General features: G+C 43.7%; 1 protein-coding gene across 2 annotated transcripts; it reads right to left on the reverse strand.

The window, feature by feature from the left end:
- Positions 1-10,909: 10,909 nt before the first annotated feature.
- stx10 (syntaxin 10) lies at positions 10,910-18,787 on the reverse strand. Of its 2 annotated transcripts, none has more exons than XM_020104043.2 (9): positions 18,651-18,787; positions 18,089-18,164; positions 17,171-17,264; positions 16,635-16,729; positions 15,804-15,866; positions 15,265-15,366; positions 14,521-14,627; positions 13,422-13,516; positions 10,910-13,090 (listed from the first exon to the last, which is right to left on the reverse strand). In XM_020104043.2, the coding sequence occupies exons 1-9, from the start codon at positions 18,683-18,685 to the stop codon at positions 13,008-13,010; spliced, it is 750 nt and encodes a 249-aa protein (XP_019959602.1). In that variant the 5' UTR covers positions 18,686-18,787; the 3' UTR covers positions 10,910-13,007. The 2 variants fall into 2 exon arrangements, with proteins under 2 accessions (XP_019959602.1, XP_069386959.1); XM_069530858.1 differs by having other exon boundaries at positions 17,171-17,284; positions 18,651-18,699.
- Between the last annotated feature and the right edge of the window lie 1,747 nt (positions 18,788-20,534).

Raw genomic sequence — 20,534 nt, forward strand, 5'->3', positions numbered from 1 at the left:
TGTGTGTGTGTGTGTGTGTGTGTGTGTGTGTGTGTGTGTGTGTGTGTGTGTGTGTACACAATGGCAATGTTCTTTTGTTTTCAACCCGTGTTTAAATTGTTTTCCCTCTGATAAATTCACAGCCGTGCCTGTTAGCAGCACGAGCTTCCTCAGGCTCGCTGCCTGGATGTGTGCTCGTCTGGCACGGACAAAGGTGCTAATTCAAGCATTGGTACATGGCAAGAAACACGGCTCTGCGTGCGTGTTGGTGTGTGTTTGAGCGGCCACACAGTTTGTGTGTGAGCTGGAATACACAGAGAGGGAGGGAGGCTGGCCAGACGGCGTGTTTTCACACACGCTCCGTTGATTCATTCACCCACCACGGTGGCGAGTGAGCGAACACACGCGCTAATACGCATTTGGGCGCTGTCAGCTGCATCAGCTAGAGTACACCAGAGCATTGTGGGAAGAAAAGGGGGAGTTGCACCGAAGCAGAGCTTCACATGTTGTATGCATGCAGCTAAGATTGATTTAAATGAGCAGTAGAGATGATGGAAAAGATAAAGTGAGACTGCATCCCCTGAAGGTTTGGTTTGTTTGTTTCAGGCCGGGCGCTTTTCTTTTCTTTTCTTCAGTTTGAAGTTGACTTTCGGACTTTTTCAGTTGTTACCACTGATATTTCAGTCGTCAACAGCTTAGCAGTGTTTCATGCAGATATTCAAATCTTCCACACAACAGATTTTATCATCAGTTGCTTCCCCTTTTCTACTAAAATCAATCCCAGACCAAAACTGGGCATTGTTTGCCCGTATATCCACACAGTCTGTGACACAAATTTCAGCTCCTCTTATCACTGAAGTGGACTTGATTAGTTTTAAATGCATCCAGGCCACAAAAGACGGTTCACTGTCTTACCCCAAAGTGTGATAACTCACTGTGTCGGTTCACTTTTGTTCTGTTAAAGTGTGAAAAAGTCTGAGGCCAAAAACGTCCAGCTCAGATTGTAGTGTCCGTTGTGAAGTCTGTGATTTGTCCTGCCGTTTACGTTCACACATACAGCCCCTCAGAAATGTCCAGTGTCCACTGCCAATCTGAAAAGGCACAAGAAGAAAAGTTTCCCTCTGGAGCCCCAAGTCCTGAAATGTGTTAAAAAACAAGATCAGGATTAGTGACGTTGTTTTCCTGAAGATCGTCTGTTTGCTCTGGAGGATCTGGCACAAAGTGAGTTGTGTCCGTACCTTCTCTGATTTATCTTTTCTCGCTGAAATCACAGTCGTGTGTTTCAGTGTCAATGTGTCCCTCATGGGCTAAGAAGAGAACGCTTTGAGTGTTTAAATCTGAAAATGAATCCAGCTGCTGCCACGTGATGAGCTGCTTCACCACCTCCAACATAAATATCTGCCAGAAGTAAATTTATTGACACATTGTTTCATAAATTCTCACATTCTCGCAGAAATTCAAACATATTAAAGACAAATATTAAAAACAATAAAATTCCACAGTTTATTATAAATTAGACATTTCAGACGCAGCTTTTTTGGTTTGTTTGACTATGACGAGAAGAAACCCGAAGCACCTTATTGTCAGTGTGGAATCAGAAGTGTGTGAGTGGAACTGTTTAATGTCACTGTTACAGGACATACACACACACACAAACACACACACACACACACACACACCCTCCTCGAGTTGAAGGGTCCGTTGCTAAGTCGCCTCTTTAAGTGAAACACTCAGCGTTGAAACACTCGGATAAGAACCAAAAACTGCCCTCGAGGGTTTTTCCAAATTGATTTTAACTGAACCGGTTTTGTCGACCAGTGTTATTAAAAAAAACAACAACATTTTTTTACGACATGGCTTTTAAGGAAAGATGTTTAGAGACTTTTTGTTCTTGATACTTTAACGTGTTCATCCAGTTTTTATTTTATTATTTTTTACTAACAGTCCTGAGACGAGCATCCAGGCGGAAGTGGGAAGGCGGTTTTTAATGCATGACCTGTCCCACTCTATATTCTGGAGCACACGTACGATCTGTGGAGACATGACCAATAAGTTTAATAACTAAGAACAAGAAGAAGAGTTAAGGGAACCGATGGTGAGGAGGGGGGGAAGAGGGTGAGGAGACAGTTTGCACATTGTTTTGATTCCCTTTTTTTTATTCCGATGCTTTGTGTAAAACCGCCGCCTTAAGTCAGGAGAAACGTTCAGAGAGACAGAGAGGGAAGAAGAGGACAGTCTGAGCCTCCCTCGAGAGGAGGGGAGAGGAAGAGGGGAGGAGGGAGGTGGCTGGGACGCTTGGATGATTTGGTGTGAATGCATGCATACTGTTGTGTATGTGTGTGTGTGTGTGTGTGTTTGGGAGCTGTTTGTAAAGAGTGTGTGTGTGTGTGTGTCTGTGGGCCAACACAATGTGTGGGTGTGTGTTTTTAATGTTTGTGTGTGTGTTTTTGCATATTAATGTATGTATGCAGTTTTCTTCCCTCCCCTCGCTTCCCTCCATCTCCATTTATGGCATGTTAATGTCTGCCTGCTCACTCCAAAGAGCTTTCCACAGTGGTTCTGTGACTGTGTGTGTGTGTGTGATGCGCATGCCTATGCCAGGCTGCGTCTCAATCTTATGTGCTGCATACGTGTGTCTGGCTTTGTGTGGAGTGTGCGCATGTCTGTCGCTGTGTGTGGGTGGTTTGGGTGCTCAGCTCTGCAAGGTCTGTATATACGTGTGTGTGTGTTGGGGGGGGGGGGGTTGTGCACAGAGGTCGAGATGAGTGGCTGTTTGTTTTTGTCTGCCTCAGAGAGCAGCGTACCTTTTTTTTTTTCTTTTTCCCTCCCCTGACTTACGCACACATCTGCAGAGTCACTCACCCACAGTACAGACTTCATACATGTGTGACACAACAAAGCTGCAGATGTGTTTCTGCCATGTTGCACGTGTGGCTGCAGCTCGTCTGCCCCTGGAACATAGAGTCCTTTAAATGTAAAGTAAGATACCAGACAAAGCAGAACGTAAGCGTCTCTGTCTGTTTAAAAAAAAAAAAAAAAAAAATTGTATCCTACAGATTCCTCCTTTAATTATTGTGTCGCTGGTAAACGTCTCGTGTTCCTGTGTGAGCGGCACAAACTGCAGCCAGGACTCACACACTTCCTCCATCTCCTTCTTTCTTCCCCTCAGTTCTCCTCTGCCTCCCGCACTGTCCTCCCTTGCCGCCTCCCCACTTTTCTGTTTTCTTTGTTTACATTTCTCTGTCTCATCTCCTCATTATGTATACATTCTCTCTCTCTCTCTCGTCCATTTAACAGACACACACAGGAAGGAGCTGAATAGTGTTGGCCCCTTGTTGCTTCATTATGTGAACCATCATTTAACATCTACTGCTGCTTCATTTCTGGGTCGACTCCATTTCCTTCGTCAAATGCAAATCTCTGACAAATTCTCACTCGTGTGTGTGTGTGCGTGCGTGTGTCTGTCTGTGTGTGTGTGTGCGTGCGTGCGTGCGCTGTCACATACATGTGAGCTATTCGAATGCAAATATGCAAATAAATGGGCGTAGGTACATTTGACCAGGCACATCTGTGCTTTGTGTGTCTGCCTGAGTGAGTGCGTGCGTTCTGCCCACCTCCCTCTCCTGGGACACTGTGGTCCGATCGTGTGATTTTTTTTTTTTTTTTGTGTGTGTGTGTTTATTGCACTTTTAATAATCAGACTATTGATGAGAAAAGTCTGTGTCCCTAAATTCCCCTGGCTGCTGTCGCCAACCAATCATCAACATCCACAGGAGAGACGCAGCCAATCGTGTAGCTAATATCGACCAGACTGTTGAATCAATTTACCAAGTGCGGTTAAAGAAATAATTCTAATCATCCTAGACTTGAGCAGTGACGTGTGTGTGTCTGTGTGCATGTGTGTGTGCATGCATGTGTGTGTGTGCGCGCTGTTCTTCCTGAGGAGATGTTTGTTAAGAATCTCCCAGGACAGATGAGGCATTGCGGCAGTCTGCCGTCACATGAGCGAAGCCACAATCCAGACAAAGACACAAGAGTGAGAGGAGAGAGGAGACTAATGACAAAGAGGAGGAGGAGGAGAGTGTCTCTCTGGCCCTGTGCCACCAAGATAAATACCTGGGTGCTTGTTTGTTTATGTAGCGTGGCGTTTCTGCAGAGGTGTGGGGTCGGAGGCTGAATAAATAAACGTCAGATTTTCCTAAACCCTTTTTAACACGACCCCCGGTAAGACGAGCAGCCGCTTAATGGATGTTAATGGAGCTCCAGAGAAAGAGGAACGCTTTCACAAATTGAGCTTGTCTGGAGAAAATGACAATTAGCTTTTGTTTTCCACAAAGTTGAAATTGCACTAAATATCTGTAGGAGAATTAGAGAGTATCTTGTATCCAGGAACACGTTTGGCTGAATGTTTAAATCTATCAAGCACTACGATAATGTGAAGACAATTTTACCAGAATGGCCTCGTCAACATCTGGCAAATCTTCAAATGTAGTCAAGAATTGGAAATCTGGAAAAACTGAGAATTTTTTTAATGGAGCCTGAGCGTCAGCGCCCCCTGCAGCCACACGTGGAGATGAATTCTGTTGGGCTCTGTGTCCGAGCCATGACGTGCTTTTCAAGCAGACGAAATAGTCTATCGATGAGTTGAGCTCGAAATATTACCCATGATCCTTTGCTTCGTAAACCAGAAGAGCTGCTGCTGTAACAAATCCACCAACCTCAGTTCAGAATTCTTCAAATTTTAAAAGTTTCCTGCTGAATATTGGAGACAAACTCTGTTTTTTTAAATAACTTTAACTCTTTTTAACTGATCTGCAGTTCAGCTTCACTCGTCAACTCGCTGGAGCAGATTCTGACAGCTGGAGCTGTGACTCTCGAAGCCTCCGTTAGACCTCTGAGTTGTTTTATCCAAAAGTCAGAATTTTAAACAGGCAGAAAATCCAGTGAGAACCTGAAGTCTCTGTAATGTATTGTTACTGTTCAAGAGAACATAGAAGCTTTGAAGACGGGGGGGGGTGGGGGTTCCAGGCAGATGCAACACGCTTCTCGTCCAAGTTTTCGCCGTCTGTTGGTGCTTGTTCTCCTGGGTCGTCAGGTTTGCCGGGTGCACATGGGTTCAAACTGGGCTTCACGTCCAGGGATTCGAAGACGAATCTTCCCGACGAGCTCAGAGAAAGAGTTGATGATTCAGAATGAGATTCTCAAAGACGTTTTGAACACAGAGCGAAAACTGCATGAAACTGAGCAGTAATACTCAGTGTACCATGTGTGGTATTCGGAATACCTTTTATGAAACCCGTTACATTGCTATATGTAGGTTTGTGCTAACGCTACATTGGCATAAAACCCTTTTCACTTACTGGTTTAGGAGAAACGTTGCAAGTTAGGCTCGAAATGTAATTCCTTTACCTTCCAAGAGGTGGCGCCAGCAGTAAAAAGCAACGATGTTAGGTCTTGTTTCTATTTTGATCTTCTTTTTTTTTCTGCCGTCAAATGTTGTTGGTGGCAAAAACGGTCGCTTGCAAAGAATTTAAGCCATTTGTGTGTTTATTGTCGCGCCCTGTCATCAGCGCTGCTCGGTCATCCTCTCACGTTAGACTGAGGGCAAACAGTGACTCAATATCGCCCCCTTATGTGCAGTGATATACTGAGACAGGACAGGGCTAGCCGATTAGCATTGCGTAAATATCTCTGCAACAACACGGACGTCTGTGACATCATGTCAAAACTGTTTTAAACAAAGATACTTACATATTTCACCTGTAATCTTTTTTAGAAGTCATCACCGGCTGCAGCCATGTCTGAGCACAGATATGACTGAAGGCTGAGCAGGGCCAGAGAAGACATTTTTGTTTTTTAAGCGAGTTCGGTCGCACTTTTCGAAGAGCTTTGTACAGTTTTCTTTTTGTTTTACACTTTCTGTTGCCTTTTGTGTTTTTTTTTGTTGTTGTTTTCTACATTTGAGCTAGTGTACTGTAGTCCTTGAAAGGTATTTTAAAGGAGATGCTACTAATAATTCAACATTAACACCTGTATGTAGAGTTGCCAAGTTGTGTAAAAAATTTACAAAAAGACAGCGGAGACATGGCTAGCTGTAAAATAGTTTAGAGAAAGAGAACCACATATTTTTGCATTGTGATTGTTGTATGACTGAGGTGCTGCCGGTGGGAGGGTCGAGGGTTTGGGGTTTTGATGCCGGACCAGATGTTTGGTTTTTACTGTGCTGCAGCTGCTGTCGGGGCAGGAATCAGAAAAACTGTAGAAAGCCCATGGACGAGCCAACTGATAAACACATGGACAGTTGAGGAAATCAAAATGCTGCCAGGCTCACTTCATTTGAGGCTTCAAGTCTGAATGTCTGTTAGAAAAAATCTCATTGTGGATAAAATATTGCTCTCCATTGTCTTGTGACGATTCCAATACAGATCTTAACTAAGTTTCCTTAAACTTCAATTAGAAATCGACCCAAAGTAAGTTTACTTGACCTGGTTCTTGGACCAGCTTCTCTACAAAGAATAAGCTGCTGCTGCTTGACTGTTTTGTTCCTCTTAAGATGCCACCTGGTGACTAAATGCAGCTACTGCAACTTAGAGAAGGGGGGGGGGGGCTCAGCAGCTGCAGTTACTGCGTATGTCACCAGAGGGCGGGATTCCAAAAAGCAGTGATCCTACACAAGCTACGATTGTAACAAAATAGTCTCGATCACTGTATTCATCCGAGCACCTTAACAGCGGACCGCCGGAGGCTCCTGCTGCTCATTTTACAAATCCGCCACAAGACACACCCACCAAAACGTCCACCGCTCGTGGGCTAAGATGCCAAAAAAAAAAAAAAAAAACCCGTTGTCAGTCGATTGAACGTTACTGGCACGACTTCCAAAAAGAAAAGAGCACAGCAGCTGTTTGAGCTTCAACTCGTCCATTCGCAACTTTGTCCATCGCTTTCACTCCTGATCTCTGTCTCGGCTGCCAATCCATGGATGGGAACTAAAGTGACGAGGAGAAAGTGAAATAATCTTTATAAATAAAAATTTAAAAAAGCACCTTTGGGCAAGCGCTCAACTTTCCTGGAGAGCCAACGCCCTCTGCACCTTTCTGAGCACACTCACTATGTCACTTCCTGTCTGTGGTTTGGTTGCTGGTGTCAGAAGTGGGACGGGGGGGGGGGGGGGGGGGGTTGAGATGTAATGTGAGGGTTCTTTTTGTAAGTTCCTTATTTTTGTTGTTTTTTATTTTTTTGTACTATTATTCCCTTTTTTTATTTTGTATGTTTTCTCTTCACTCTCTTTATGACGTTTGTTTACTGTATGAAAAAATGATGACGTGCCCGTGACCTGTCTCCCCCCCCACCTCAGGCGGGAAGTGGGAGCATTGACTGTGCAAACTCTACTCCAGGTGGGTGGAGGAGGAGGAGGAGGAGGAGGAGGAGGAGGAGTTAATGCGGGCGACGGTGAGAGTTCAGGCGGGTGAGGGGTGTCGGTGTCAGGGTGGAGGTCAGAATTATTTCTAACAGGGTTCCACGGATCTGGAAAAACTGTCAGGAAGTGAAATCTGATCGTTTAGAAATCACAGAGAAGAAAGTACACAACAGGCATCTGATGGTTCAGACTCAACACAAACAAACACACAACTTTCAGCACGACAATTAGAAAAAACTTCCTAAAAAATCCAGTTTGATCGACAATCATCGAGCAAAGATGGATGAGGTTGTAGGGCTGAAGTCTCCTGGTGGATTGGTCGACCGCTCGGACAATCGCAGGTGTTTGAGGAAAGGTATCGCACCAGTGGCCTTCCAGGATTATTCCATCGACTGTGAACACATCCTCATGTCGACTGCAAGGTTTTAGCTTTTCATTGTTTCCTGACGTCGGCTCTAGAGTAATTGACACCATGTCAAGAAGTATAAATAAATAAAGATAGCTGGGTTGAAATGGTTTAATATGTTAGAATTAGTTTGGGCTGGTGGGGCTTCTCTGCAGAGTCCAATCTTTCCTGTGCAACAAACGGATGACCAAGATTTGCTTTGGTTGACTACGGCCCTACAACTTTGAATTCTTTTCTTCTTTCATCAATTCTGCCCAAATGCTTGTGGTGTTTGACTTTGAACCGTCATATTTATTGCATGGAACAATGAATGTCGCGAGTTCTGCTTGTACTTTATTTTTCTAACGTGTTAGAATCCAGTCAAACTGTTAAAGGAAAAATCCACCCATCAAATATTAAAAATCGAAATATTCAGTGTACTCTGCTGAGAGCATTAGCTCCTGGTGCTTCTCCATTAAAGCTGTATCTCTTTATTTTGTTGGCCTGTTGGGGGCAGTGCACCAGGTAGTCACCACACACTAACATACAGTATTCTGATATTGATATAAGGGCCAGTTAGATTTTTAATGAAAAGGGAAAATAGTGTTTTACGTTACAACCAACTTTCTTTCTTTGAATGAAAAATGCTTTCAGATCGGTGGATATTGGAAAAAGCATCATCTTTCTGACCACCTGATGAATTGAAGTCCAATATTCAACTGCCTTTTTGCTCCATTCTGGCCTCCACCACCTCCTGTGGAAAGTGTCTGGCTCCTCAGCTTCAGTCTGTCTGCAGCTTGGTGCTGGACAGGTGATGGAAAGCAGGTTTATCTGAGCTTTTATATCTAAAAACTTCCAGCTGCTGAAAGTATTGGGCCTTAAAACCAAAGCAATCATTTAAAAGATGCCAAAGGTTTGGGTACGAGTGACACTTCCCAAATTTACACAGAATCAGTGTCAGAAACGTGAATTTGTGCAGCTTTGTTATCGAAAAGCAGAATCTTCAACATAAAGAAGCAGAGGGAGGAGCCTCACAAAGCCAGAACAAGGGGGGTGGCAAACCAATGCATTCTGGTAAATGTAGGAAATCTGAGACTAAATAAAGGGTGGATTTCTCCTTGGTAGGAATCCTGCTGAAAACCTGGAGGAATGTCAGGACGTGTCATTGTGTGTTGAAAAACTGGAAAAACTTGAGAAGAGAAGAACGAGGGAAGTAGATACGAGACTCTGTGGAATCAAGGTTGTGAATCCTCTTGGTTAATCGCTCCCTCTCCATCCCTTCGTCTCCGCTCAGCACCGTCTCTTCCTCAACGCTGCAGCCTGACCTCATCAACCCTCGCCCAACTTTTCCACCTTGTGCTCCTTAAGCTCCACTCGTCTCTAATCCTGCTGCCTGCAGGCCTGTAGTCTTCTATCCAGAAACATCTACTCTGCTCTTTCCCAAATCCCCACACACCAGAGACAAAACACACACACACACACACATATATATATATCTATATATACTGTATATGTATACATGTATACAAAACGGGCAAACCTCTGAGATACAGAAGCTCACACACACACACCTGCAGACTCTCAGGATGTGTTGCAGGACATGTGTGTGTCTCCGTGTCACTGATGCAGTTAAATAAAAAAGTACCAGTTTACCTCGGGAGCTCTCAGCCATAGCCGACCTTAATCCCTACAGATATCTCAGCGCTGCACGCAGCTCCTGAACGCTGCGGCTGCTGTTACAAAGCAGGTACATAACTTTTTCTTTAGTTTTTTCAGGAACAAACCTGGGAGCCTCAGCAGAGCGCTCTCGGACCATTTGAATGCATATAGTGCAGGGTTTTTACAGAAACAAGCCGAGAGTCCATGTCGACACAGTCTTACCTCAGAATCATACTACATAACAGGTGGGGGGGCAGGGCTTACATATGACCATAACAACAGTGAATGACTATTTTTTATTCCTTCGCTTCCTTGTCTCTGGTGTTGGGTGAAGATTCTCTGCAGAACTCTTCTGTTTTTGTTTTTCCACTATAAATATATAAATATATAAACTGTACATTACGACATAGAAGCACTATCGAAGTTTGATTGTTAGATGTGCACTCGCAGCATGAGGTATTATTCTTTATTATTCTTCATATCTCAGAAAAATGAAAACGTTTTTGGAAGTAAATGGGGGGGGGGGGGGGGGAGAACTTCAAAAAATTATAACAAACAAAAACAATGCAGTAGCGTCTACTGATGTCAAAGAAAATACCCAACCTCACCTGAACACGCGTGTGCTCGCACGCACCCCTAGACCTTTACCCCAGCCCTGCCGTGTTACCCCACCCTGCCCCCCCATCCAAAACATAGCCCTGATGCCCCTTTGTGCCACCCCCCCGCCCCCATGCCCTGTGTACATGCCAGTGTTTCCCCCATGTGTTCCAAGTGCCAATAACTTTGTGAATTCCTAACTGTGACCCAGTAATAAAGATAATTGCACATTAACTACTGTAAAGAGAAAAATAAACCAGACTGATTAAAAATGAGGAAAAAAATCTTAATAAAAGGTTTGTAACAAACAGGAATGACCTTATGCATGTGTTGGGTCTTTATTTACCGTCTCTGGGATCTTTATCTAAAAAAATAACAAAGCTTAAAAACATTTTCATCATATTTAGGTTTCGTTTGCATTTAATTTATTGAGTATGTTTGTCAGCATTTACACAGTTTTTCTATCAATTCTATGTTTCTGCTTCGACTGATCTCAACCATTCAAACAGAGTTCAGCTCTTTCAGGACATTCAATCAATCAATCAATCAATTAATCAATCAATCAATCAATCAATCAATCAGTCAAGGTGCAAAATCTTCTGCCCTGAACAAAAGGATGGAAAAACTAACAAAAACCTCATTCATGGGGAAGAAAATGTAGAACTTTAGAGAGCCACATGTGAGGGACGGACAGATGTGCTATAAGAGTCACTCCTATAACATCTGCAGGACAGTGAGAGCAATCATGGAGAGAACTACAGCCCAGACGTCGAAATACACTGAAACATGTCTGAACTACAAGAAGCAGAGAAAATCAGAACAACACATTAAATGAGGATGATGATAATAATAATAATAATACACCACTGCCATTTATTTCTTCATGTTAAACAAGTTTAATAAAACATCTCAGTGAATCATTTCAGAAATGTGAGTGTTAGTAACCGTGTTGGTTTCTTTGTCCGGTAACAGCAGCAGCTGCCAAGTAACATCGATTATTCTTGTAGTGCTTGTGACATGAAATCCTCAAAATACAACAAAAAATCTAATTCTAGGAGAACAAAAAAAAGAAAGAAAGGTTTTGCAACCTTTTTATTCACTGGAGTAAATAATAGATGCATGTGTTGTTTGACATTAAAGAGCAGAATCTTTGTAAGAACAAAGTTTTATCACGAGAATGAAGTCGTGATTGAAAAGGTTTATGATTCATTTTTTTGTTTTATGATTAATTCTCCCAATATATTCACTTTACTAAAATATAATTCTCGTGGCCAAAAATGACGACTTGATTCTTGTGATATGTCTTTAATCTCACTCTCTGAAAAACTATGAACCAAAGAGAAGTGATCGTGATGTAGCTGTAGTGACGACACGGAAAAGAAATCATCAGGTTTATATTTCAAACAGCAAAAACAGAGATTTACAATCGATCCTTTAATATTTCAATGGCTGTCGACCACGTTGAGATTCTCTCACAGTTTCCCACGCTGTAACATTTGAGGCTGGAATATGTAAAGCGCATCAAAATCACACATGAACGACCAAATCGAAAAGAGCTCTGGCAGTGACGGATCTTTTATCTTGAACAAAGCGTATTTGACCTCAGAGGTAAAAACATGAAATAGTCTCCGGGGGAAATATAAATATAAAATTACATGTTCTGGATTTGTTTTGTTTCTTCTGTGACTGGTTGATGAAAGAAACTGCATGAAGCCTTTTTACAGGAGAAACGTTGATTTACAAAAATGACAGCATCAGTTTGCATTTCTACTGCAACACACCCTGATGTGGGCAGTGTTACCTGACGTGACACAAAGGAAAAACATGGCCGACAGCCTCCAGCAGAGGGCGCTGTAGGTCTAAATCTGGGCTGCGTGTGGACACATCCTGCCCAGCAACTGTTCCTCCACTCATTAGCTGAAGCTTGTCAAAAAAAAAAAAAAAAGATCAGGGGAAACCCATTTGCTGCTCCTTCACCCAGCGAGAGTGACGGAGCCTCAGCCAATCGTGAGCTTAACCATGTTCAGGAGCACGAAGGCGTCCGGCCGCAGCCCTGACCTCCGCTCAGAGGCCTCGTGCCGTGAATACTGCGAGTCTGCGTGTTCTGAGCTGACACAACACACAGCTGATTTCACACGTTCCTCGTCTTCACCTGTAAAATCAGCTGCTGTCGTGTCAGAGCCGAGGACAACTCACAGACTTTCTGTCCAATCACTGCTTCACGTTTAACTACTGATTGGTTAATCACGTCCGAAACCGAGTCGCACATAGGCACATGAACAGAATGCACTTTTAATAACGGTATAAAAATAGATTTAAGGCAACACCATGTCCTCCCTCCCACGCTGCTTCTGTCAGCTAAAAACACAGATGATCCAATTTTACAGATTCAACAGTTAATGACGGAAAATGAAAATAATGTCATGTTATCTCTCGTCATTGGCGTTTTGTTCCGTCTGTCCACCCTTACTTAAAATACTTTCAAATCTTTTTATTCGTGAAACTAACCGAACGCGTAGTTTCTTCACAGATTTCTCAGTGAGTCGTGGAAACACTGAATCTGAAGGGGCTGTTGGGTCTTGGCGGGGAATGTTCTCTACTGGGTGCCATTGTACTTTGCAAATGTGATTTTACGCGGACAGCTATAACGTCCTGACCCTCCCAGTGAGTACCTTTATTTCCAACAATAACCGAAATGTACCAGTATGAAAAGATTAAACCAGCAGCCCCCCCACCCCCCCCCCACCCCCGAGTCTAAGCTCTGCTGCTGACATACACCAGAATCACTAAAAGCTGCGGGAGGAGAACGACAGCGTCCAAACTTCTCTCCAGTTTCCCCATAGTGGAGAAGAAAGGTAGAGACGGGAGGGGGAGGGAGGAGAGACACATTCCTCTTCCCGTTATCTGTCCATCCATCCAACCGCACAGACAGGGAGGAGTCGGTGAGTGTGGCTGAGAGGTCAGAGGTCACTAACGTCCGAGAACGAAGAAGAGGATGAGGACCACGATCATGATGGTGACCAGCACACCGATGGCGCACCACTGCCTCCGACCTGAGGGACAAGAAAGACACAAAGCTCATTACCTTCATGTGGGGGATGTTTTGGATTTGGATAAAGGTGAGGACGACTTTCTATCCGTTCTTTAGAGTGAGAGAAATGTGCTGCAGCTTTACTGAATGTTAGCGAACTGTTGGGCCTCGTATGCTCTCAACTGAGATGTTCACTGAAATGTCTGAACGTGGAGAATCGTTCTAAACCTTGAAGACACGTGTGGTTGATTTTCTAAAAGCAAAAGTGAGACACAAAGAGCATCTGCTGACCAGTCTGCCTCCGAGAGTGTGTGTGTGTGTGTGTGTGTGTGTGTGTGTGTGTGGTAACTTACTGCTGGTCATGTGAGACACCTTCTCCAGCTTCTTCAGGACAGAGTCCATGCGGGACGACGTCTGATCCATCTCGTCTCCAAAATCCCCCAACATACTAACATGAATAAAAACATGAGATCTTTTTTTTTGAATTCAAGCTTTACTGTGGTCACTACAAAAAAAAACCCACAATCCTCTGCTTTGACTGCACGTTAGTATGTTCTGTCTCTCGCAGATGTTCACAGGATGTTATGAGAGCAGAACTGAAACCTGACGACAAACTCAACTCAACTCTTCAAGAACCTCTCGCATCCTCGCAGGTCAAAGTGTTCAGAGTGTTAACGCAACACTATGCAACTGTTTGACCTCAAATTAAAAAGAGTGAGTGAGTGTGAACATGGAAAAAGTTTCCTCTTTCACTTCCTGAACGTCTGTTCTACGTAACTTTACTGGGTGGGTTCGATCTCCTGTGAGAAGAACTGACCGAGAGTCACAGCTTCAACGGTCACAGTCCAGCGAGTTGAAGAGTGAAGTTAAAAAGACGTAGAAGTTTTTAAAAACCACAGTTTATCTCCAGTATTCAGCAGGAAACTGAAAATAATAATAACACAACATCCAGCGTTCAGTCCAGTGTTTACGACTGAACGATTCACCCCGTGTGGCTGCAGAGGGCGCTGTTGCTCAGTAAAAGTGACACAGTGGTGGTTGACACTATAGGATGTGAAGGCAGGAGCATTGTAAAATGTCTTGTGACTCTGTGGTGACTTGAAGTGAGTCATTGTGAACTGACGAGGCGATGAAGTGTGAGAGCACGCTGCCTGTGTTTATTCTGCTCAGCCCTCAGGGTGTTTTCATGGGGGGGGGTTAGTCACCGTTCACTGACACTTTCCACTACAACAAACAAACATCGCTGACTTCCTGTGGGGGGGGGGGGGTCTGTTGACTAAACAAGTCCGGTGGAAAGTTACAGGAAACATTTATAGTAAACTTCCAAAATAAATTAACAGCTAAAAGAGGAACAGTTCAGTGTTTTTAAAAACTTTTTACCCATAAAGACAATAAAAAAAAAACTTGTGTATGTGTTTGTGTGTGTGTGTGTGTGTGTGTGTGTACACTCACACTGCTTGTTCGTCGAGCTCGTCTCCAATACGTCCTGACATGTCCTTGAGGACTCTGATGCTGCCCGACACCAACTCCAACTGATCATCCTGCTCCTGCACGATGAGCTACACACACACACACACACACACACACAGATAGATACACAAAAACACACACACACAGGCAGACACACACCACTCATCAGATCAGAACTCACCTCTTCAAAAGAGGCAAATGATTTATCTTTGATTCATTTCCCATTAAAACCACAACCTGACACCGGATGCGTGACGACACACTTTCATTATTAGTCACCGCAGGAAACACAAACCGCCATCTCACAACCTGATAAACCTTACAACTGCGTTTAATCGTCAGGGCCTTCATCACAGCGTGAGAACTCAGTGGAGCAGACAGAGATCTTCGACATCTTTACAAAAGGACGACCATGATTGAAACCCCCCCCATCTGTTATTATTTTTATGAAGTGTCACTCACAGCAGCACATTGAACAGTGAAGACAGATTTTACGAAACACTTGCTGCTGAATGTTTCGACGAAAACGTCATTTTAAATTTGGAAAAGTAAAATATATAAAACCCACGAACGAGATCTCTCTTTTTCCCATTTTCCTCTTTTTCTTTATCAAATCCTTCATCTTTCTCTTCTTTATTTTTTCCTTCTCTAACAAACTCCCTCTCTTCCTCTACCACACTTCTTTCTGTCCAGGTTCTCTTTCCTTCACTTTAATCATTTATTCACCTGCTGTTGTTCCTGTTGCTCCTGGATGTATCTGGAGTTCGCGGACACCAGATGAGCCTCCAGCCCGGTTGACTTGTCCTGGCCTGACGAAGCCAGTAGAGCCTGGGTAAACACACATACACACACACACACACACACACAAACACATGCACATGGAGTTACCAGGAAATGAGTGTGTGTGTGTTTGGTTGTGAAATGAGGCGAGCTGAAGCATCACAGGCCTGAGTGTTTGAAAGTTTGTTGGATTTGTGCTGCTGAAGCTTTTGGCACTTTCCAAACCACAAGATGCTGCAGGGATTTGTTTTGAGAGTGTGAGCGACCTGACAACACATCAGCTGCAGAGTGAAAGATAAGTTTGAACACATGGCTGACTCATTCCGTACAAAGTGTCTGTGCTTTGGTCAATTATCGCAATGCATGACGTGATCAATCAAGCAAACTGGGAACCATAGTTACTTGTTGATGGTGTCAACAAAAGCAACTTGCTTCTGTGTGTGTGTATGTATTCTCTCTCTCTCTCTCTCTCTGCGTTCACCAACCTGTCGGTTCTTCTTCTCTGCCTGAGCCACGGCAGAAGGGCTGGACAACTCATCCTTCATTTCCTACAAACACACAAAAGAAAATGATTTACACCTTTATCTCCACAATGTGACACAAACATGGAGGACGAGCACCAGTTTAAAACCTGCGCTCCGGGCAGACCGCTTCATTTATCACATTTTCTGCTGCAGTGTCAGAATCTCCGGCCTGAGAATGAAAACGTCAAGAGTCTTTTGTTCCTCCTCAGTGAATCTCTTGTTTTGCTCAGACAACTCCTCTCTTCTCTTCTCGGGTCTATTTTAAGGACGGGATCTTTACTCGTACGACTCGTGTGAGCAGCTGACTCATGTTTCCCGTTGTGCCTTCGGCACAGACAGTGAATCAGTTCGGGAGCTTTCACAGCTGCGGTGCAGGTAAACAAACCGACAGGTGCTGATGGAGATCGACTGTCTGTCTCCTCACAACAGAAACAAAAAGTGGAAACACATAGAGGACGGCATGCTTCACTGTTGGCAGAGACTGATCTGAATGTGAGGTCGTCTCTCTTCCAGCTGGTTTACCTGTAACCACTGGCAACACCAGACGAAGGAGAACACACAGTCTTAAATAAATCCAAAATAACCAGACACACCCAACTACTCATGTATACAGTGAAGTATGACTGGACCATAATCATTTGTTTTGCTCATAACAGATGTTGGTTTCTTCCAACATGGACAACATCAGTAAAATATTTCTCCACGATCTACACTCACGCAAAAGAACAATCAGATCAGAGACTAGAGGATTTAAATTTGGAAAAACCAGCACGGTAGAAATGTGTAATTTACCTGGACAGATTTCCTGGTTCGCTCCACAAAGTCTCTCCTCTCCTGAAGTTCATTATCTCCGAGTTTGAACTTCCCTGGATTCGACTCCACGATACCTGAGTGAGTGAAGGAGCAAACGGACAAAAGCGACGCGTCTGATAACCCTAAAAACTGTGGAGCCTTTAAAAAAAAGGAAGAAAGATAATTGGGTTTAAAACTTAACTGTGTAGAATTTAAAAGCATTTAACTGACTGCTGGGGGGGGGGGGGGTCACAGCCCGATCAGATGTTGAGCGGTAAAATGGAGGCAGGTTGTGGTCGCTCCTCGTTTTCCGGACATTTTCCTGAAAACTGAAAGAGTCTTTTCATAATTCTAGTCTCTGCTTAATAACCATGTTAGTAAAATGGTTTTAACTTTACGAGATTAAAACGTCTTCTAAAGAAGTCGGAAAGTAAATGAAGGAGGGTGAGGGAGACACAAAGCTTCTGTTTGTTTTTAAAACACAGAGGGTCATGTGAAGACGGGGGTTATGGGGGGTGAGGGTGCTGTAAGGATACTGATGGTTTCACTGAGGTCCTCCAGGTCCCAGTCGATGGCCCTCAGACAGTTCCTCAGTTCATTGGTGCTCCAGTCCAGCTCATCCCGACTGACCTGAGAAAAAACATCACTAACTATACACCAACATAAACTATAAATATTCTTTTTTTCTATTTCAGTCAGACTTCTAACATGTACATAAATACACTTCTACAATTTGATGTAGAAAATAAGAGTTGTGGCTCCCTTCGTCTGTCAGACTTTTTCTTTTTGTGTAAATACTTTTTTTTACATTGGTGCACCTCTCTCTGTTAGACACTGTCTATCTTCATAAATGTAAACAGCTGACGAAATCTATGGCTCTTCTGTCCGTCCTTTTTATTTTCCTGTTTCTTTAGGAGTTTTTCCTCACTCCTGTTGAACTATTAAAGGGATAGTTCACTGGCAAATGAAGCTTCACTCCTTATCTACTCACCACTGTGGGTGGGTGAAGTGTTTGAGTCCACAAAACACTTCTGGAGTTTCAGGGGGAAACAGTGTTGCAGCAGAATCCAATACAATTCAAGTAACTAGTGACGTAAAACAGAAAAACACAACATGCCTCCGTCTTGCTCCTGTGGTGTCATCAAGCCCCTGACATTCATGGACTTGAATCTGTGTCATTTACACCGTGTTTGAAGCGTGTGTGCCAACGTGAACAGTGATCTGAGGACATTTAGACTAAATGATGTCGGTTCAAGTGGAATTTGAATTCCGGGGCTTGCGGACACTTGGATGACACCACAGGAGCAGCATGGTGCTGTCACCAGTTACCTCAAGTGTATTGGATTCTACACTGTTATCCCCTGAGAGTTTCATTTTCCAGTGAACTACCCCTGTAAGTGTCCTGCTCTGTGTTTGACTGAGACTCGTCCTGAGGTGTCCCAGCTTCAGCTCACCTGGGTCCCGTCCTGCAACAGTTCCTCCCACCTGTCATAGAGGCCACGAGCTCGAGAGAGGGCCTTCTGCACCTCCCTATACACACACACACACACACACACACACACACACACACACACACACACACACACACACACACACACGTTAGAAAGTCACTGTCATGTGTTGTCTTCCAGTCTCGGCTCCACATTCCTCCCTGAACCAAAACAAACAGCGTCGGCTGCTGCTCTCAGCTAGCCGCTTCTTGCTAACTGTCTGGCCGCAGATTCTCCGGAGCTGCTCGTCTCTTTCCAGCTGAAGTTACAGATTCAAACTAAATCTAATCCCACGTGACTCGAGACTGTTGTTGTTGTTGTTCTCAAACTAACTCCGAGCAGCTGCTGCTGCTGCTAGCGCCGAGGCTAGTTAGCTGCAGCTAGCCGTTGAGCTAACTCCACTGGTGTGACTGTGTCTTCGGAGGGAAACACAGACTCGCTGTTAGAGGATCAGCTCTGAACGTGAAGCGGATTGAATGAACTCGAGTTAACGTTGAGTGTGAGTCTGAATTAGTTCATGTCTCACCCCTTCACGACGAAAAACGGGTCCTCCACCGACATGATGCTCACTTCCGCTTCCCCAACCCGCGCATGCGCATCTCTCAACGGTCCTGACGCTCTGCAGGCTGCAGCTGGAAAAACTACAGAGTACTTCAACACAGAGTACTGCAAAACTACAGAGTACTGCAACACAACAGAGTACTGCAACACAGAGTACTGAAAAACAACAGAGTACTGCAACACAACAGAGTACTACAACACAGAGTACTGCAACACAGAGTACTGAAAAACAACAGAGTACTGAAAAACAACAGACTACTGCAAAACAACCGAGTACCACAACACAACAGAGTACTACAACACAACAGAGTACTACAACACAACCGAGTACTGCAAAAAATAACTGAATCTCTAGAAACTTGAGGTCAAGAGATGCAGCGATACCTCGGCATGACGTCACTCAACACGAGGAACAATGTTCTGACTAATTATTAATTCTATATATTATTATTATTTGCAGAGATATCTGAGAAACCTCTGGGTTTTATAGACGTGCGGTGACAGAGTGTGAGGGGACAGTTGGGCCTTGGTGGATGTGTGAGCTCATTAAATATTAATAATGACTGAATGAACAGAGCTGATCGATGAAGGATGTTGGTGGGAAAAAAAAAAACATGCATACGCAGCAAATCCTCCAGTGGTGTTCTCTCCTTCCCTCTTCACATCTGTCCTTCCTGTCCCACCCATTTGTCTCTATTCAGCCCCACCCTTTCCTGTCCTGCTGCTTCCTTCCTGTCGTCATCCTGTTTCCTCCCCTCCACGCCTCCTCCCTCCCTTTCCTGTGAAAATTCACAGCCACAGTCATAAACATCGCTCCCCGACACAAACTCACTCTGAGAGAGTCCGAGATTTTAGATTTTATTATTCATCCCAGAGACTCTTTAACCTTTAGTTTCTTTGTTCAGCTTAATGAGTCATCTGAATATATAATATTCTTTGACTGTAGAAAACACTCTGTCTAACTCACTGATTCACTTTGACTAACGATAGTTTCTAACTGGATAATGTTTGTTTGCAGCTCTGAATCAATGCTATTTCTTATATAAGTGTGAAAGCAGTGGCCCAAAATAACTAACTTGCCCCAAAGCTCGTAATAATCTGCCCCTTAGTCGTTCCGCTCACAAGAAAAAGTCCACAATCAATCTTGCATTGATACTTGAAGCAGTTTTTATATTTTCCACTCACTGTATCGCTGCGGCTCATGAACTGTCCAGCTCAGAGGAAAGTTTGAGTCATTTTAAAACACAGTGATGCAGCAGGAAAATGTTTTATCTTTGAACAAAGCAAAGTCTGGTATAACGTTAGAAACTGTCAGAGGGAACAGAGCTCCATCTAAATATAGTAACTCTTAACTTTAAGTGCCTCTTGTAAGTATGACCTACTTTCTTGTTGGGAAGACACAAAGACAACTGGCTGCCGTTGCTAAGTATGTTCAGTCGAGGACAAAGAAAAAATGGCTTGTGAGCAGTTAGAAGTTAGAAGGCTTCAGCTTTCAGAGGAAAAGAGAAGAAAATACACGTCATGACTTTAATTGAGAACATACGATGCCGGGATGCAACTGAAAACTACAACTTACATCAGACACGTAGGTCATGAATCTCGCAGCATTCGCTCCAACACTTTCACTACAGATCTACGTTCAGCCTGAGACCTTTAAAATACTGCAGAGAAATCCCCTTCACATTAAAGCCTGTGAAACTGGTGTCGTCATACTCGGCTTATTAACTGTGAAATCCATTAAAACACTCTAATTAAACTAGAAGGTCCCCAACAGTGATTATCGCACATGATTGTCATTATTACTATTGTTCAATAAAACAAATACAGCCTCAGACAAAACTAATGCAAA

The sequence above is a fragment of the Paralichthys olivaceus genome, chromosome 8 (assembly GCF_024713975.1).
Source record: "Paralichthys olivaceus isolate ysfri-2021 chromosome 8, ASM2471397v2, whole genome shotgun sequence".
NCBI lineage: Eukaryota > Metazoa > Chordata > Actinopteri > Pleuronectiformes > Paralichthyidae > Paralichthys > Paralichthys olivaceus.

Coding starts and splice junctions, on each gene's coding strand:
- stx10 (XM_020104043.2), bottom strand. CDS start 18,685: ATGTCGGTGGAGGACCCGTTTTTCGTCGTGAAGGG. Junction 18,165..18,650: donor CCGTTTTTCGTCGTGAAGGG/GTGAGACATGAA, acceptor GTGTGTGTATAG/GGAGGTGCAGAAGGCCCTCT. Junction 17,265..18,088: donor TGTTGCAGGACGGGACCCAG/GTGAGCTGAAGC, acceptor GTTTTTTCTCAG/GTCAGTCGGGATGAGCTGGA.